At 30.4% G+C, this 18,695-nt stretch overlaps 3 protein-coding genes across 8 annotated transcripts; 2 read left to right on the top strand and 1 right to left on the bottom strand.

Annotated features, from left to right (window-relative positions):
* The first annotated feature begins 2,084 nt into the window (after positions 1-2,084).
* On the top strand, positions 2,085-7,857 carry LOC110645964 (pentatricopeptide repeat-containing protein At1g69290). Its single transcript, XM_021799245.2, has 3 exons — positions 2,085-6,300; positions 6,435-6,491; positions 7,564-7,857. The coding sequence occupies exon 1, from the start codon at positions 2,156-2,158 to the stop codon at positions 4,133-4,135; it is 1,980 nt and encodes a 659-aa protein (XP_021654937.2). The 5' UTR covers positions 2,085-2,155; the 3' UTR covers positions 4,136-6,300; positions 6,435-6,491; positions 7,564-7,857.
* LOC110645962 (pre-mRNA-splicing factor ATP-dependent RNA helicase DEAH10) lies at positions 5,360-17,501 on the bottom strand. 6 transcript variants are annotated; one of them, XM_021799240.2, is made up of 14 exons: positions 15,390-15,448; positions 14,181-14,298; positions 14,062-14,108; positions 13,890-13,970; positions 13,594-13,810; positions 12,706-13,123; positions 12,151-12,354; positions 11,087-11,247; positions 10,321-10,506; positions 9,828-10,059; positions 9,005-9,219; positions 8,685-8,819; positions 8,316-8,508; positions 5,360-6,678 (listed from the first exon to the last, which is right to left on the bottom strand). In XM_021799240.2, exons 2-13 carry the CDS (start codon positions 14,279-14,281, stop codon positions 8,325-8,327), a joined length of 2,181 nt encoding a protein of 726 aa, XP_021654932.2. In that variant the 5' UTR covers positions 14,282-14,298; positions 15,390-15,448; the 3' UTR covers positions 5,360-6,678; positions 8,316-8,324. The 6 variants fall into 6 exon arrangements, with proteins under 6 accessions (XP_021654932.2, XP_021654933.2, XP_058009963.1 ...); XM_021799241.2 differs by having other exon boundaries at positions 5,360-6,664; XM_021799238.2 differs by lacking the exon at positions 5,360-6,678 and adding an exon at positions 7,969-8,130.
* Positions 5,481-6,505, top strand: LOC110645961 (uncharacterized). Its single transcript, XM_021799237.2, has 2 exons — positions 5,481-6,300; positions 6,435-6,505. The coding sequence occupies exons 1-2, from the start codon at positions 5,481-5,483 to the stop codon at positions 6,503-6,505; spliced, it is 891 nt and encodes a 296-aa protein (XP_021654929.2).
* Positions 17,502-18,695: the final 1,194 nt, after the last annotated feature.

The following is an 18,695-nucleotide window of genomic DNA, read 5'->3' as shown; positions in this document are numbered from 1 at the left end:
ATTATTTATAATATTTATAATTATATTTTTTAATATTTAATTTAATTTTAATTTTAAAATGATGTATTATTAAAAGTTTAAAAATATTAATGCATATATATATATATATATATATATATATATATATATATATATATATATATATATATATATATATATATATTAGTTTTTTAATACTATAATATTATCCTAACTTAGTAAATATTGAATACAGAAAAAAAGAATTAAAAAGCATCATTTGAATATAGAATTATTATTTTAATTTAATAAATTTATATTTAAATATAAATATAAATTAATAATTTGATAAAAAAGTTATAATTTTTGTATGAATATAACTATTGCATCATTTAATAGAATTTTTATTTATTTTGATTCAACAACTTCTTTTATTAAAATTTAAAGTTTACTCTTAAAAAAATAATTATAAAAAATTTAATTTAAAAATATATTATAAGTTAATTTGATAAAATATTTTACTGTACACTAAATAATTGTCTATATATTTTTTATTATAATCATTTCAATTATTAATAATATATTAATATTAGTGTATTTTATCCTATTAGCATTGTTTTTTTTTATTTTTTTACACAAAAAGAATATTTTAGTTATTAATTTATTATTTATAAATAATTTATTAGTATTAATATATTTTTCAATATTATTTTAAAAAATTTTCTCCATATTATAAAAAAAACAAAGTTATATAAAAATAATGTATATCAAATAAAAATTAATAATATTGATACTTATTAGCATAGATATGTATAATTAATTTTGTTAAATAATTAAAAATTAAATTAAAAATAATTAGAAATAAGAAAATAGCATTATGTGAAATTATATTAAATTAAATTTAATTTATTATTATGTGTATAAACTCTTAAACAGTATTGAAAAAAGTTTAGATTTTTTATGTTAATTATATATGTTTTATAAAAGTTATAAAATAGTAAAAATTAATTAGTCTTAGTAAACTCAACATTTATAAACTAATAAAATAACAAATAGCTAAATTTATATATTTATAAATCACTTATAATTATAAAATTATATTATAATAATAAATTTTTTATTATAAATTTTATCTCTACAATTTCTTATTTTCATTAATATATTTTCATTTTTATTAATTTAATCTAAAAATAATAAGTTATATATTATATAAATATCATAAAAAATAAAAAATTTATTATAGTATTATAATAATTAATATATTATAATAATTATATATTATATAAAAAATAAATAAAAAATAATATATAAAAATATTAAATTACGAATACAATGAGTATATAAAACATATAATACAAGTAATATAATATATGTGTTGCTAATAATAGTACAAAATGATCGTTTAATCTTAAATTACTATATAAATATATGTAAAAAGTAGAATCAAATAAATCATAATCTATATAAATAATAGAACCAAATAGGATATTTTAAAAAGATATATATAGTATAATATATTTAAAACTAAACGGATAAAAGATTTTAAAAATATAAATCAAATTTAATAATAAATAAATAGATTTAATTAATTATTAAAAATTAATATATTATTAAAAAACTAAAAATTTATATATAAAAAATTAAATTACAGATACATATAATGTGTAACATAATATTTTAAAAAATAATTTATTGTAAAAGATTAAATAAATAAGTTATTATAATATAAAATTTTTATTATACTAATTAATGTTAGATTATTATTATTATTATTATTATTATTATTATTATTAAATTCGTTCAACTAAAATATATAAAATTTAAAATAATTTAATATCATGAGCAAAATCACATACAATATTAATTTATCATTTTAACTTTTGAACAATAAATTCAACTATTCATACTTTTTTAAACATATATATTATTTTATTTTTATTATATTTAATTTAATAATTAGAATAATTATAATATATTTTGATAAAAATATCACTAATTAAAAATATAATAATTTTTAAGTCTTCTTTAGAAAAATCTTCTAAAAAAAAATTGAAATTAATAAATATTTTTATTCATAAAAATAATTAAATGATTATAATATTTAATATTATATATGCAATAATTACAAAGTATAACCTTCAAAACCCTGCTGCTGAGAATCGCAGAGACTTCGAATCTGCAAACCATTGATCACAGAATGCGGAGAAGAGCTGTCGCCTTCTTTCCACAGAGACGTTTCTTCTCCTCTACCTCTGAGAATCCTACCTTATACTCCTTCTTGCAACCCTCCGTCTTTGCACTGAAAAAATCTCCAGCGGCAAGCACAGTCCCTACCGGTACCTTTCCTGACCCACCAATACCAACGCCACGCACTTTATCCCTAGACTGCATAAACACCCTGGAATCCACCATCCATAAGTCTGTCCTCACCGGCGACACTGATGTGGCTTGGAAATCCTTCAAGTCTCTCACCGCTAATTCTGCTTTCCCTTCCAAACCTCTCACTAACTCCCTAATCACTCATCTCTCCTCTCCTGGTGACACCCTCAATCTCAAAAGGGCGTTTGCTGCTGTTGTCTATGTCATGGAGAAGAACCCGGAGCTGTTAGATTTTGAAACGGTCCAAATGGTTCTTCGTTCGATGAAATGTGCCAACACTGCTGCTCCTGCTTTTGCTTTAGTCAAGTGTATGTTTAAGAACAGGTATTTCGTGCCTTTTGGATTGTGGGGTGGTTTGCTTGTTGAAATTAGTAGGAAGAGTGGTCAATTCGTTGCGTTTTTAAGGGTTTTTGAAGAGAGTTGTAGGATTGCCATTGATGAGAAGTTGGATTTTATGAAACCTGACTTGGTTGCTTGTAATGTGGCTTTAGAGTGTTGTTGTCGCAAACTTGAGTCTGTTACTGATGCTGAAAATGTGATTGAGACAATGTCTGTTTTGGTTATTAGGCCTGATGAATGGAGTTTTGGGTTTCTTGGTTACTTGTATGCATTGAAAGGACTTAAAGATAAGATAAACGAGTTAAAGGGTTTAATGGATGGGTTTTGTTTTTCCAACAAAAGGTTGTTTTATAGTAATTTGATTATTGGCTATGTAAAGTCTGGGAATTTGGATTCCGTTTCAACAACTGTTCTATATATCTTGAGGGAAGAAGATGTGGAGAATTTAGATTTCAGTGAGGAAACTTATTGTGAAGTGATAAAGGGGTTTCTTAAAGATGGAAGTCTCAAGGATTTAGCGCATTTGATCATTGAAGCTCAAAAAATGGAGCCAGCAACTATTGTGATTGATAAATCATTTGGATTTGGTATAATTAATGCTTGTGTTAATCTTGGATTATCTGATAAGGCACATAGCATTCTTGATGAAATGAATGCTCAAGGTGGTTCAGTTGGTCTTGGGGTCTATGTGCCAATCTTGAAGGCATATTGCAAAGAGAACAGGACAGCTGAAGCTACTCAACTGGTTATGGAGATTAGCAACTCGGGGCTTCAGTTAGATGAAGGAAGCTATGATGCTCTGATTGAAGCATCCATGACCAGCCAGGATTTTCAGTCAGCTTTTACTTTGTTTAGGGACATGAGAGAGGCAAGAATACCTGACTTGAAGGGGAGCTATTTAACCATAATGACAGGATTGATGGAGAGCCATCGACCTGAGTTAATGGCTGCATTTTTGGATGAAGTTGTTGAGGACCCTCGAGTTGAGGTGAAAACTCATGACTGGAACTCGATTATTCATGCCTTCTGTAAAGCTGGGAGGCTAGAAGATGCAAAGCGAACTTTTAGAAGAATGATATTTTTGCAGTTTGAACCAAATGACCAAACATATTTGTCCTTAATTAATGGGTATGTGACTGCTGAGAAATATTTCAGTGTTTTGATGCTTTGGAATGAGGTTAAGCGAAAGGTTTCAAATGATAAGGAGAAAGGAATTAAATTTGATCAAAATTTGGTTGATGCGTTCTTGTATGCTTTGGTTAAAGGGGGTTTCTTCGATGCAGTGATGCAAGTAGTGGAAAAATCTCAAGAAATGAAGATTTTTGTGGATAAGTGGAAGTACAAGCAAGCATTCATGGAGACACATAAGAAGCTCAAGATGTCAAAGTTGAGAAAAAGGAGTTTCCGGAAAATGGAAGCGCTCATCGCCTTCAAGAATTGGGCTGGTCTAAATGCATGAACATCAAGTGTGCCTGTGGCTGTGCTTCGGTATTGCTTAAGCCTTTCGCTTACCACTCAGGCTGTGCTGCTTATAATCATATTGCAAGTGCCTGCTTTCTATTAAGTTTGTTTAAATGTTTGAATATAATGAGCTGAGTTAACCAAGTCTCAATTCTAAACCTGTTGGGATCAGCTTCAAGGATCCTTTTAGCAGAGTGGATTTTGTACAAACTTTCAAAGCAGAAATGAAGGTTTATGGAGAATAAGTGCATTTCTGAAATTGAGCTGTTTGAATGAATAAATGAATTGAAGATGTGCATTGCTCTGGGGGACTGAGTACTCTTCTAAAAATTTGCTAGTCTTAATAACCTTGTTAACAAAAAACAAGGTTCGCACTATGAACATTGGTAGCGTTTGGTGTCATGAAAGAAGCTTTGTCAAATTGAAGCTCTTATTCAATTATTGGATCATCTGAATAGACAAGTTCTTGGTGATTTTTAGCTTTGTTTGGCCGCTGGTTATTATGCTGATTTTGTTGAATGTCTTCACAGTAAGATGGGGGTCTGACTATTTCAATTAGGTATGATACCTTTTATGTTATGACTTGAGGAATTTAATGATGATATGTCAATACAATAAAGCTAAATCCACTAATGATGGAGGAATCAGATGAAGTAATCACTTGTAGAAAATTAATTTTCTTCTGGCCGTTTGGGAGTTCTCTCGAGCTGTTGAATCTCAATTGGAGAGACAGTGAGATAAACCTTGGAATTTTTTTTTCAGGTAGCATTTTGTTGCTGTAGCATTAAATCTGTATTTTGCTCTACTATGTACAATTGTTGTTGAAGTAGTTGCTCAAATTCTTTTGATCAGTGTGAACTGCTGTTGTTTTGTACATCGCATGAAAAGAAAAATAGATATTCTGGCCCTAGGCTGTCTGGCTGGGCAGTAAAAATATTGCTTTTCTATTAATAAAGTGTTATATTTTTTAACCCATGCTAGATGATGGTTGAATATTTATGCAGAATTGTTTCAAATAGAATTGAATGGCAAAAAAAGGATTCATAGTTGATGGTTGCTAGTTACACTTTTCACTTTTACAAGTTTGCCTTCTTTCATTTACTATTTCATGGGTCCACAATTAGAAATGTGTATTGCTTTATAGCTAGAAGCCACTTGAAGTCTTGAAGAATGGGTTCTCTTTTTGGAGAAAAAAAGGAGAGAGAATGTTGAAAGTAATCACTTCCACCGAAAATAGCACTTTCTATTCTTTTTAAATATCAACTACTTAAACAACACTCTCTAGTTTAGTTTGCTCTGTATTTCAAGTTCAATAATTTCACAACTCTTCCAACGGTTCACAAATGGTGTCTGCCTCAAATGCATTTATGTCCTTGTACATTCCCATCTTCCTAATCCTCCCTGTAATTTTCTCCATCTCTACTGCTGTCCATACTATCCCACTAAATGGTACCTGTCTTGATACTTGCGGCACAATACCTGTGAAGTTCCCTTTTGGCACTGGATTTGGATGTGGACACCCTGACTTTGCTAGATACGTGAGATGCAACTCAGGCACTCTGGAATTTTCTACGGGCACTGGCATTTACACCATCTCCTCAATTGATTACCCAAGCAACACTTTGATTGTCACAGACCCTCTCATGTCAACTTGCAGTTCAATGCAGGACTCAGGAAGCTTTAGCTTGGATCGGGCTAGTCCATTCACTTTAACAGGAGATAATATCTTTGTTTTGCTAGGATGCTCTACCACTTCTCCTGTATTTGACCCAAAAGAAGATTTGTGCGACACAGGGTCAGGTTCTCGTGTTTGTAGAGGATTATATTCTTGTAAGGGAGTCTCAGGAATTGGGTTGCCACAGAATGCACCGATATCTACATGCTGTGTTTATGAGTCACCTATTCAACTTGCAGGCTACACATTGGATCTTCCCAAACTCCAATGCTCTTCATATACATCAGTATACAGTTTTGGGGGCAATGAGGGAGATCCGATGAAATGGAATTTTGGGATATCTCTACAATATAATGGTTCATATTATAGTAATATCTGCAAGGATTGTGAATCTAGTGGGGGCTTGTGTGGCTTTGCAGGTTTTGATCAGTCATTTGCCTGTATATGCCGGAATGGGAAGAATACAACCACCAGTTGCTTTGCTCAAGGTTAGTTCACTGTTCACGCCATTTCTTTTTATGTTCAATCATTAAACTGGTCCAGCAGGGCTTGTGGGCTGTTCTTCATTTATTTTTTTCTCAGCTTGAATTTGTGTATCTGAATTATGGCCTTGATTGAATAGGGCTTGCCTGGAGCGGGACATGGGGATCAAAAGTTCAAACCAAGTTCAGTCTTGCAGGTGGGATGCCTTAACTTTTGTCAAACTCTACTTTTTATGCTGATTACTTTTTGCAACAAAAGTCTTCTCATACTTGAGATTTTTGTCATTGGCTACTGTAGTGCTTTCCAATGCCCTCTTGGCCCTTTCCTTTTCCCTCAATTATATCAGGGACACACACTATAGCGCCTAGCCTGAGGGTGTTAAACTGGTCAAAGAAAAAATAATTAAAGAAAAACAAAAAAAAATCTTTAACAGTTGTATGGAATCCTGTTGTGTTGGTGGTACATGTACATGCGTGTGTATTGCCCTACTAGTGTGCTACTAATAGCAAATCTATTAGGAAATAATAAAAAAATAAATTGAGTGCTGATTTCCAGATGATGACAGAAAATTCCATAGGCCTCCTTTGATGACAAAACCTAAGTTGTGGAGCCTATAGCTATTTCTCTAATTCATAATTTATAATGTCTTGAAATATTGCACAGAATTTTCCTTGTCAAAAATCAATCTTTGAATAAGTTTTGACTCAGTTGCAAAAACATGCCATTCATATGTATAAATCGTTCTTCCACCATGTTATTGCATCTTTAAACAGTTGAACAAATCATATATTCAGAACTCTTCTGAAAAAATTGCATGCATGAAGTCTTGCGTTAATAAGCAGTTTTCTTAACCGTTCTTTTTGTTTTAGTAAAATTATTATTTATTTTTTTTATTTTAAAAATTATATTAATTAATTCTCATATTTTATTTTAATTTACTTTTTAATTCCTTTGATTATTTTAAACGTTAATTTAAACTTCATTCAATCTCTATAATTTAAAAAACACAATCATATAGTTCTTATAACGATAATTTCTCTTTCATTTGAATATATTGATTAACATAAAACTTAATTTAAATTGAATCAAGAGACTAAAAAGTAGATAAAATAAAACTATATAAGCTAACTAATATATTTTTAAAATAGAAAAATAAAATATTTAGTTTCATTAAAATAGAAGATTAAATAATAAATTTTTTTTTTTTACCCAACTTCTATGCATTTGTGTTTCTCTAACATTTTTCCAATCTTTCTTTGGGTTTGTAGGAATTTGCCTTCTATGGCTTGTGCTTTCCATTTGAAGTCGGTAGAATGCTTTCAAAATTGTATGGCACAAAAAAGTCAAACCAAAAGCTTCTCGCATTTTGACTGATTGCGGTGCTGTAATTTCAATTAATTTCTACATGAAAAATATTCTTAAGCAGGTTCTTGATTTTGCTTTGTTGAATTTGTGTTCTATCTTCATGTTCTGGATAATAGCTGCAAACATCTAATGATATGCTGGGTATGTCATTTTCCCCTGATTAGAAATTAGAATTTTATAAGAATTTAATTTAATTATTTTTTTTTAATTTTCATATTTAGAAATTTAAGCAATGTTTGATAATATTAGCTGTTTTAATAGTTTGTTAACTATTTTATAGCTGTCAATTATTTTACTAATTCTAGCTATTAAATATTAATGATTGGTGATTAGTTATTTATATAGTAATTTAAAATAAAGCGTTCAGTAAAAATATTGGTTAAATTAGCTATTAAAAGTAAAAATAGTACATTATCAATCATCACCCTCAATAGTAAGAAACAAAGATCTTCCTTGCTTGCTATTTCCAGCTGCAGAGTAAAAAATGAGGAATCAGCCCACAATTTAGCTACCGGATTGACAATTCACAGTATTTGATTTAAATTATCCAGAAGAGAGTTTCAACCAAGGATTAATAAGTTCAAGAAAAGCATTCAAGCAAATGACCATATAATTGAAATAATCAAATTAATATATTAGATATGAGAATTCATACCAGAAATTTTTAACTCCGCATGGCATAATAGTGTGGAGCAAGCTCAGTCAACCATAAATAATCGATTCTAGTTATGTTGCGGATATACTTGTTAGTGGTTTGGACTAGTTCATTGAAAATTATGCATTCTGCCTTTGACTGGAATAGTACAGAAGAAGGGTGAATCTGCACTACCTGTCCACTTGCCAAAGCCCTGCCATTTAGTTCAGCAACTGTGAGAGGTTTCTAAGTAAAATAGGAGGATAACAACAGATGGTTGGATATAATGAGTGACGAGTTACAAATCCTAATAAAGGGTATAAACAGGTAATAAATATTGAAGGATCAGCCACATGAATTTTAGATGTTATATCAATGCATATTCAATACCTGTATGTTCCCTCAGGCTGCTTCAAAGCTGCATTAAGGAAAAATGAAGCAGCAAGGCATCTGCGGAATTGAACCAGGTCATCTCCGCAGGACGAAATACGAAGACCCATTTGTTCAACATGCCCTCGAATTTGACTGCAAATGAAAAGGACCATTTAAATTCAAGAACACCAAGTACAGGAATTACAGAAGTTCAACTTTAGAGGATCCTTTTAATTGCAGAAGCCATGTTCTCAAACACTTACAATGTGAAACATATAAGTAAAAAGAGAATAAACTACGAGGAAAAAGAAAGAGAAAAAGGAGAGTAAATAGCCAACCTGTGAATGTCACAAGCATGCCTCAGGGATCGACTATTAATAAAATTTTCTTTGCACCATTTTCTCAGAAATTTTTCATTTTTTCCATGGAGATTCTTTTTATTACCAACTTCCATATTTCTTTTCTCCAAAAGTCTATCTACTGCCCGATATACATTAACTAAAGTGAGATGGTCTCCATCTGGACTTGCAAAGCACTTCATTGCAGTTATCGCCTGGTCAACAAGAATACAAAATAGTAATGCTTAACTGAACGTATAATGAAGGTGGGTAAGATGATGGTGATAGCACAACAATTGCAATATATAAGTCCAAATGAATCCCATAAATAATGGTAAAAAGGATTTTGCAGCTGCAAAAGACCTCTTAATATATAGTTAGACACCAAGTATGATTGACATTAACAAATATCACTAGTTGGATAGAGAGAATTTACTTGGTCCAGGTGAATAATTCACTATTCAAAAACCATTCTCTCCTATTTCACTAGCCCAAGCAAGGGAAAACATAATTTCCCAGCCCACTTTCCTTCCCCAGCCTTCCAACCTTCCGAAAAAGGCCATTTAAGATCCAAACTTCCAAGAATTAAAAACTATGGAGACCCATGTTTCCATCATAGACGAAAACCTAGCATTTCCAGTTTTTCATAGAATCCATCCACGATATATTACCACCATTTCCTGACTATTTTTGCTTACATTTGTCAAATCTATTTGCTCAGTTTTTCATATTGCACAGTATAACTTCATTTGTACAAATGCATACAAAATTTTGAAGCTTTTGTCGTCCCAACAATATAACAGGAAAATCTGTTCATGCATACCTCATCCTTCTTCTCGCGAGGGGCATAAAAAATAGATTCCCCAGAGAGCATCGCAACTGTTATTAGCATTTCTTCCAAGCAGTTGAACTGACTAGCTAGGATGAGCGCTTTGGAATAAATAGGATCTAAGGGAAGCCGAGCCATTTGATGCCCAATAGGCTCTGACAACTTACAGTCATCTGTCAAAGCACCAAGCAGAAACAAATGCTCCAACGATTTGATGATAGCTGCCCTGTTCAAGTGCATAATGAACTTAGGAAATAACATACTTCTTCTACAGATTAGAGGATACATTCAGTACCAATAGTGCAAAAATGCTAACACTGCAAAAATTACTAGGTAGATTACCACATATGCAAACCAAATAGTAATGATATTTTAACATTTTTCTTTAACATAAATGAAGAGGTAACTTGATCTTGGGCCACACCAAAAAAAAAAAAAGGATTCTAGAAAAGGATAGTTGGAGATATGAAAAAGCATCCAAAATTACCTAGATGGCTTTTCCATGAAATCAAATCTAATGATATCATCAACACCTAGAGCCTTCAGTTGCAAGATGACATTTGAGAGGTTGCACCGCTTGATCTCTGGCCTTGTTGAATCCTCAAGTTTCTCAAATTCACGCTCTGGATAGAGACGAAAGCACTTCCCAGGTCCTTCACGCCCTGCACGTCCACTACAATAAGAATTAAATAGTTATTTCCAATAATTTGTTCATAAGCACAATTTAAGTTTCAGCAATTACCAAGAAGATTTTTTATCATACCAACATATTCTATAAGAAGAGAATAAGAAGCAACGAGATAACATCAATTTTTTTTTTCAATTAAGCTTCTAAGAGGACTATATAGTTAAAAGCAAACTACCTTATTTCTCAATCAACCTTATTCAAATAATTTTGTGCGTCCGACACTTAAATTCACAGAGAAAAAGTGGGCGAAGAGAGACATGTATCCAATCATAAAAAACCCAAAAACCAAAGAAGAAAGTTAAAACAGACCATTAACAATTTTCACAGTTCAAAACAATCATGGCCGTAAATCGCACATTTCTATAACCAATCCTGTCATAGGGAAGTTCAATTAGCAATGAAATGCATTTGTTAACTAAAGTCACCAATACAACACAACACTTAATATCCACTAGCAATTAAAACTTGCTCAAATGTTCTTGAAAAACATTTAAGAGACTATTTTCACCTTTTCATATAAAGAAAATTTTCCCTTCATTCCCAAGGCATAGTTCAGTAGGAATACCTCCTTTGAAGAGCCTGAGCTTTTGAAGTTGGAACAATTATCAATGATTCCATTCCTTTGACTGGATCATAGGAACGTGCTTTTACAAATCCTGGGTCTATAACATATTTGATTCCAGGTATCGTCACTGAAGTCTCAGCAATATTTGTGGCCAATATTACCTATAAAAATCATTTTATGATTATACAATATTAAATAAATTAAAGGTTTAGAGTGTGTATCACATATACAATGAGTATTAAAAGTAATGTAGACAACCAAGAGAAGATAGAAAAACTGTATCACAAATTAACTATGACAATCCACGTACTGTCTGTCCATGTATCTTTTTCTACATGTGCATCTAGAGTAGAGATAGATGGGATGGATATATGGATGTATAGTGTATGCAGTCATTATATTCAAATCATGATTGCAGAAATTCTTACACTTCATTTTTCTTCTCCAAAGATCATAATAAGCAATATACAAGTAAAAATTAACATCACCATCATGGCAGGGTAAATATACAAATACATGCAGAACCAATTATTGTATCAAAGTCACTGATGGAGCACAGCAGGAAATGTGGATCCAAACATAGTTATAGCACAAACATGCAAGGCTTATGATTTGATTACCTAAATCATTCAAAGCACAACCTAACATCAATAAATTCGAACTATAAGGGGAAAATGACAAACAATCGCCACAATCCTCAAGAAAAATTCGTGCCTCACATGAAATATAGATAACATTAATTCTACAGGACTAAACCTATGAGACTTAAGGAATAGCACAAGGGAATAACAAAAGAGGAGAAAAAAGAGATAATGAGGAGTAATTAAAAAAATAAATAAAAATGAAATAAGAGAGCCCATAGTCCAACTGAAAATATTCAAACTTGAAAAATCTTTCTAATTCCTAAAGGACAAAAAAAAAAAAGGATTGTTACAGATCAACACAGACCAAACCATCTAAACTTAATCCTGATCTAAATATTACATCAAAAACCACAAACGAAAGCAAATGGCACCTAATTCATACACCTAATAAAGGCTAACTCACATGCATTATTAAGCTACCTTACGATGCCCAGCTGAAGCTGGCATGAAAACCCGCATCTGCTGCTCCGATGGAAGGGATGAAAACATGGGGACAATTAACAACTTTCGATTGGCTTCAGGTAATTTATGAAGTTGTTCTTGCACAAGTCTTTCAACAGATTCAATCTCTTCTTGCCCAGTTAGAAATACAAGTATGTCACCAGGGGCCTCCTCCAAATGAATCTAACAAAACATTGTAAAAAAGGAGTATAAGAAGCCATATGATAAATTTGAAAACAATTGTAAACAAGGTTTATGAATCTAAGTACTAATTAAAGCACTTGATGATTAACTTGGTAAAAACCAAACTAAAGAAAATAATAAGAAAAGATTGATTTAGGTCAATTCCATTAAACCTATTTGTGATAAAAGTGAGAAACTCAATTGAGTGATGTGCAATACAACAAAGAACATGAAAAACCAAGTAAGAAAACACAAAAAGGAAAAAAAACTTTGGCAATGGAATAAGATACTCAAATTGCTTGATTAAGCACAGGTGCAGTACAGAACTAGAGAAGAGCAAATCATAATAACCTGGAATATAGTAACCAAGGTCGCATCAAGATAATCTGGCTCAGGATGAAGAGTATACAGTATATCAACTTGATGTTGGCGCCCTTCAATATGAATAGCTCTGGCACCACCAAAGTACTCAGAGAAAACACGAGCATCCAAGCTGGCGGACATTATGATTAGCTTTAATGGAGGGAATTTTCTACCATGGCATTGCCTGAGAAAACTAGTACATTGAGTACCAGTTCCTGTCCCCTTCATTGCCCTATTGTTTGACTTCTTGTCATCCATATTATCATGGTCCTTCATGAAGTTTGACCTCACATTTTGCACACTTTTTAGCAATCCTAGCAAAACGTCAGTGTGGACTGATCTCTCATGAGCTTCATCCACAATGATGACTGAATATCTAGAGAGGTAAGGATCCAACAATGCTTCCCTGTAAGTATATCAAGACTTGTATCAATTCATATTGAATAAAAGATTCATGACAAAGCCTAGATAGGGGGAAAAAAAACCAACGACCATAGACATGCAGCACCTAAGTAAATCTAAACCATTTTGCCCATCTTGACCTCAAAAATTCATCATTAACTTGTATGAAATTTTCAATAAAGTAAACATTAAAATACAATTAGATAAACCTTTCAGATTTTTTCGGAGTTCCTTTCGCTTCCAATTCTATTCCTATTCCAATAGGATTATCAATCTACATAATTCATTCTATGATTACCAACGCCTGCATAAAAAAGAATCCAACTATTGCAAGCAACATCTTCAATCACAACAATTCCCATATATTTTATCAAAGAAAAAAAAAACTTCTTTACAAAACTCTAATAGTTAAAAACAATACTCAAATTTCAACACAGCAAAACAATATTTGAGGTAATAGACATGGATTATTACCTGAGTAGCAATCCATCAGTCATGTACTTAATCCTTGTAGAGCTGGAAGTTTTGTCATCGAACCTGATGGAATATCCAACCTTTTGCCCCAATTCAACCCCACATTCCTCCGCCACTCGTTTTGCCACGGTGACCGCTGCAACACGCCTGGGTTGAGTTATCCCAATAACTTTTCCATCGTGACAGAACCCAGCACTGAATAAAAACTGAGGTAATTCTACAAATAAAATAGCGAAAAAGTATTAATTAAATTAAAAAAAAAAATCCACTAAGCAAACAGAAAAGAACAATCTTACGAGTTGTTTTTCCACTTCCAGTTTCACCAACAATGATCAAAATATCATGGGTTTTAACCTCCTCAACTAGTCGTTCCTTAACTAAAAAAAAAAAAGTTTAATGAACAAAAATCAGCACAAATTTTAGTGTGAAACACAAGAATAGAATGATAAAATAGGTGTGGAAGAAGACCTGATGCTATTGGTAGAGACTCTCTCTGCCTCTCAATCCTCTCTCTCCTGCATTTGACTCAAAGTCTCATTAATTCTAAAAAAAATTGGAAAAGAATTGAAAAAAAGGGAGAATTTTACCTGGCCAGAGAATCGGGATTGTGAGGTTTATTGGGGAAGTTAGAGTGGGGCTTTTGGGTTTGAGGATTGTTTCTGGGTCCATTTTGCACCATTGAAGGCATCACTCTTCTCTCCAACTCTGAGAAAAGGGAACAAGGAAGCGGAGGCCGAAGGGGACAGAGAGACCCCGGAGTTGCACAGGAGAAGAAAAAAAAAATAAAAGGATTTAGGATCCTATTATATTTAGTTAAATTTTAAAGGGTGAATTACAACTAATCCCTGAAGTTAGTAAAACCCACATATTAATCCTGAGTTAAGTTTAATTAAAAAAAAATAATAAATATATATTCTCCAGAATGCATCAAGAACACATTCATTGCAGACATATGCTTTCCAGACTGCACATGCTGAAAACCCACAAACCTAATGCAAGCAGCATGTCCAGCACATGCATTTCTTTTATTTATTTATTTTTTTGATGAACAACCCGTTCTTGTTCCAAAATTATAAGAATTCAGCATTCAAATAGACAATTTTGGAAAGTTGCATATGCAACTTGATCCTAGACTAGAGTGCACTTGCTACTTCACAATTCTAACATAGTGGGCATGTGAGAATGACAACTGATCCAATCTCACCTCCAAGTAAAATTCATAAAATGCACTCCAAAACTTAACTTTGAGGCTTAATCTAAATTGCATTCAACAAGAGTAGACAAAACGGGAAGCTAAACAAACATGCAAAAGCATAAGCTCAACAACAAAAAATCAAAAGCAGCAGAATATAAAAAGCCCAAAGATAAAGAAGGACAAAGCTTACCATATCTCAAATCTTCTATTCCTAAATAAACTCCCTAAATCCACAATCACAGCAAAATAGCAGCATCGATCTACTCATTTCAGTTCCAATACATTGTATGAAATAGAAAACTATCCAAAATCCATATCATCCTAATTCTCTCCATGTAAGAATTACTTAAAAAAATAAAATAAAATAAAAAACCGTCTAAGAGGGGAGCGTCTGAATCCAAAATTATAGAGCAACAAGAGATCTAACAAAAGAAATTGCATTTTTAGGTTACAGCTGCCACTTCAAGTGGTGAGATGAAGCAAAATGGGGAAATAATGTGAAGTGAAAATATCAAATCAGTAACTGTGAAAGAAGAAGAAATTGGCACAACGCTCAAAATCTAAGGTAGAAGAAGAGAAATAAAAGGGTATGAAAACATACCTTAGCGATTTTGAGGATCAGATCTGGAGAGCGGAAGCCAAAGCAGAGAGAGAGAGACTCTGAGAGCGAGAGCAGCAGTGCAACAAGTGAGCTCACAAGAGATGTATTGCAAAATAATGGTTTCTTTTGTTTGAATTTACAGCCTTTGATTAAATAGTCAATAATGGGTTTTTTTTTTTTTTTTTAATTATGTGTAATGTGAGTATAGGAACGGCAATAGGATACCACAAAAATTATCATACCCAAACTCGAATTAATTAATATTCTCAAAACTTGAATCCGTTTCAAACTGAATTAAAATTTATTATCAACTAATCCAGCTTATCCTAAATCCAATTATTATTACTTAAAAAAACTTGAATCCATTTAATTTTATATATTTTAATTAAAAATGTCTATAAAAATTATTTTTATTAATAATGTATATTTTAAAAATTTAATAATTCAATAAAATATTTTAATTTTATTCTATATAAAATAAAATATATAAAAATTTATAAATATTATTATAAAAAAATATATTTTATATTTAATTAAATATTTATACAAACGAGTTCCAATAATGGATACTAAACATATAAAACTTGAACCTTTAACGGGTATTAAATTTCAAACCCAAACTCATCCCAAATATAATTATATACTATCTAAACTCATCCGATTAGGGTTCGATCAGATCGAATACTTGTAAAAACTCGACCTACTGCGATCCTGCTCATTTAAAATAAAAAATGTAGGCACGCTCTCTTTAAATTTAATTTCAATTTTAAAATTGTGGCTGATTTTACCAAATTTAAAATATTGAATTAAATCTCTAAAAAATGAAAAGATTTGGCTTTTTAATCATTAGGCTTAATATTTTATATGTGTATTTTGATTAATTTATTTCTTTAAATGAGATAAGACCACACTCTCATGTTTCACCTATATAATCTAGAATTACTTTTTAATTGAACGTCAAAAAATTAAATTCAAAATAATATATATATATATATATATATATATATATATATATTAAAGTCAAATCTTAAAAAAAGTTTAATGAGAACATTTCACATAAATTAATAAGTATGCTTAAAAATTCTATGTGATACCTCTTTTATTATCTTTGTTTTTAAATTCATTTACAAAAATTGACTTAGCATATTAAAAAATAGTGTATCTAAATATTTTTAAATTTCAACTATTAAAATTTAAAATTATTTTTAGTATATTTTTTAAAAATTTTAAAATTTTATTAAATTTACAACATCAACATTATTTTTTTAGAAAGATACAACATAAACATTGATAAAATATATGGGAATTGTTGTGATTAAAGATGTTGCTTGCAATAGTTGGATTCTTTTTTATGCAGGCGTTGGTAATCATAAAATGAATTATGTAGATTGATAATCCTATTGGAATAGGAATAGAATGGGAAGCGAAAGGAACTCCTGAAAAATCTGAAAGGTTTATCTAATTGTGTTTTGGTGTTTACTTTATTGAAAATTTCATACAAGGTAATGATGAATTTTTTAGGTCAAGATGGGCAAAATGGTTTAGAGTTACTTAGGTGCTGCATGTCTATGGTTGTTGATTTTTTTCCCCCTATCTAGGCTTTGTCATGAATCTTTTATTCAATATCCTCATCAGGATAACCTCATCAGCTGTGATTATACATCTAATTTGTTCAAGACTGACCACAATAGCTTTCTCCCGTCCTAAAACTGCAATTCGTTATATACTTTAACCTAAACGACTCAAGCCCAATTTAAACTGTAATTATGAACTGTAACCTAAATTACAACACCCAACAATCTACTCCTTCGATCACAACTACTGATTACCAAATAAATAAATAAATAAATTTCTACAAAAAATGGAACGTTACCAGCAAAACCCAAAATTCCATCTCAAATTTATTAATTAATCAAAAGAAGAACAAAGAAACCCAAGTAGCAGAAAGGAGAACAGTACCTTATGAAAGCGAGAGAAAGTATGCAGATGTGAGGAGCCAAACAGAAGATAAACTACGTAGTTGAAGGTGGAGAGAATGAGATCTGCGCTCTGCCAAACAGAAGGAAGAGGAGATAAAACTCACAGAGTTGATAATAATCTGGGGTTAACGTTAAACAAGTTCCAGTGATTATCTCTATGATTTCCTCAATTATTATTGTACCTCTTAATCTGCTAATTGACAATTTTTTGGTGGGCCTTAATGGGCCTGCCCCTTGTTGAAGACTTTTATTTTAATCCTCTAATTTAATTTTTTACCCTCCTTTTTTTAAATTTTAAAAATACAGCTGTCAAAATTTGAATCTGAATCATGACTTTCAACATTACCAGCCATTTATTAATTAAGGAAAAATTTTTATTTACCCTATACATTTTTAATGAAATTAATTATTTAATTTTTATATTTTAAAAAATATATTATTTAATTTTTATATTTTATTTATATTAAATTATTTAATTTTTTCGTTAAATTTTCATTACTCATACGATTCAAATTACTATATGGCCTTTTATTTTAAAGAAACTAATTCGTCGATTCATGTATTTTAAAAAATTATTATTTAATTTTTTTTATTTTAATAAAATTAATTAATTGATTCATGTAATTTAAAAATAAAATATTTTAAAAAATATATTTTTGATAGGAATATAAATTTTACTATGTAAAAACTAAATTTGAATTTATATTTTTTTAATTTCTAATTTTTTAGACATTATTTATATTTTTTCTCTGTTAAGAAATAGTTTTTCTTTGATTATTTAAAAATTTAAAGAAATTGATTAATTTTTGTGTGTAAACAGTTTATATCATTTTTATTTACTGATAAGAAAATGAGAGAGAGAAGGGTGTAGCTGAGTAAAAACATGAAAAAAAAAAAAAAGGAAAGATAAGAGAGAAATATAGGAGAAAGGATTAGAGTAATTTAAATATAAAAAAAATAATTATAGAAATAAATAGTCAACGGAGTCAAATTACAGAGACTAATTAATATATTTTTCTAAAATATAAGGATCAAGTAATTAATTTTACTAGAATAGAAGGACTACATAATAGTTTGACCAATATTAACTAACAGAAAAATTGACGAAGGAATTAAATAGTTTAACGAAAATAAAATATAGAAATTAAATAGTATATTTTTAAAAATATATGAACTAAATAGTTAGTTTTATTAAAATATAGGGACTAAATAATAATTTACTCATTAATTAATTATTAGACTATTGATCCAATAACTTTTTAATTTTTATTTTTAACTGTAAAAATAAATATTTTATCATATAATTTAATAAGTGTTTGATATCAAA

The sequence above is a fragment of the Hevea brasiliensis genome, chromosome 9 (assembly GCF_030052815.1).
Source record: "Hevea brasiliensis isolate MT/VB/25A 57/8 chromosome 9, ASM3005281v1, whole genome shotgun sequence".
NCBI lineage: Eukaryota > Viridiplantae > Streptophyta > Magnoliopsida > Malpighiales > Euphorbiaceae > Hevea > Hevea brasiliensis.
The sequence above is the reverse complement of the archived record's forward strand: the minus strand, read 5'-3'. Positions and strand labels throughout refer to the sequence as shown.

Coding starts and splice junctions, on each gene's coding strand:
- LOC110645964 (XM_021799245.2), top strand. CDS start 2,156: ATGCGGAGAAGAGCTGTCGCCTTCTTTCCACAGAGACGTTTCTTCTCC.
- LOC110645961 (XM_021799237.2), top strand. CDS start 5,481: ATGGTGTCTGCCTCAAATGCATTTATGTCCTTGTACATTCCCATCTTC. Junction 6,301..6,434: donor CACCAGTTGCTTTGCTCAAG/GTTAGTTCACTG, acceptor TTGATTGAATAG/GGCTTGCCTGGAGCGGGACA.
- LOC110645962 (XM_058153980.1), bottom strand. CDS start 14,281: ATGCCTTCAATGGTGCAAAATGGACCCAGAAACAATCCTCAAACCCAA. Junction 12,355..12,705: donor CCTTGGTTACTATATTCCAG/GTTATTATGATT, acceptor ATGTTTTGTTAG/ATTCATTTGGAGGAGGCCCC. Junction 10,060..10,320: donor TTCATGGAAAAGCCATCTAG/GTAATTTTGGAT, acceptor GCACTTGAACAG/GGCAGCTATCATCAAATCGT.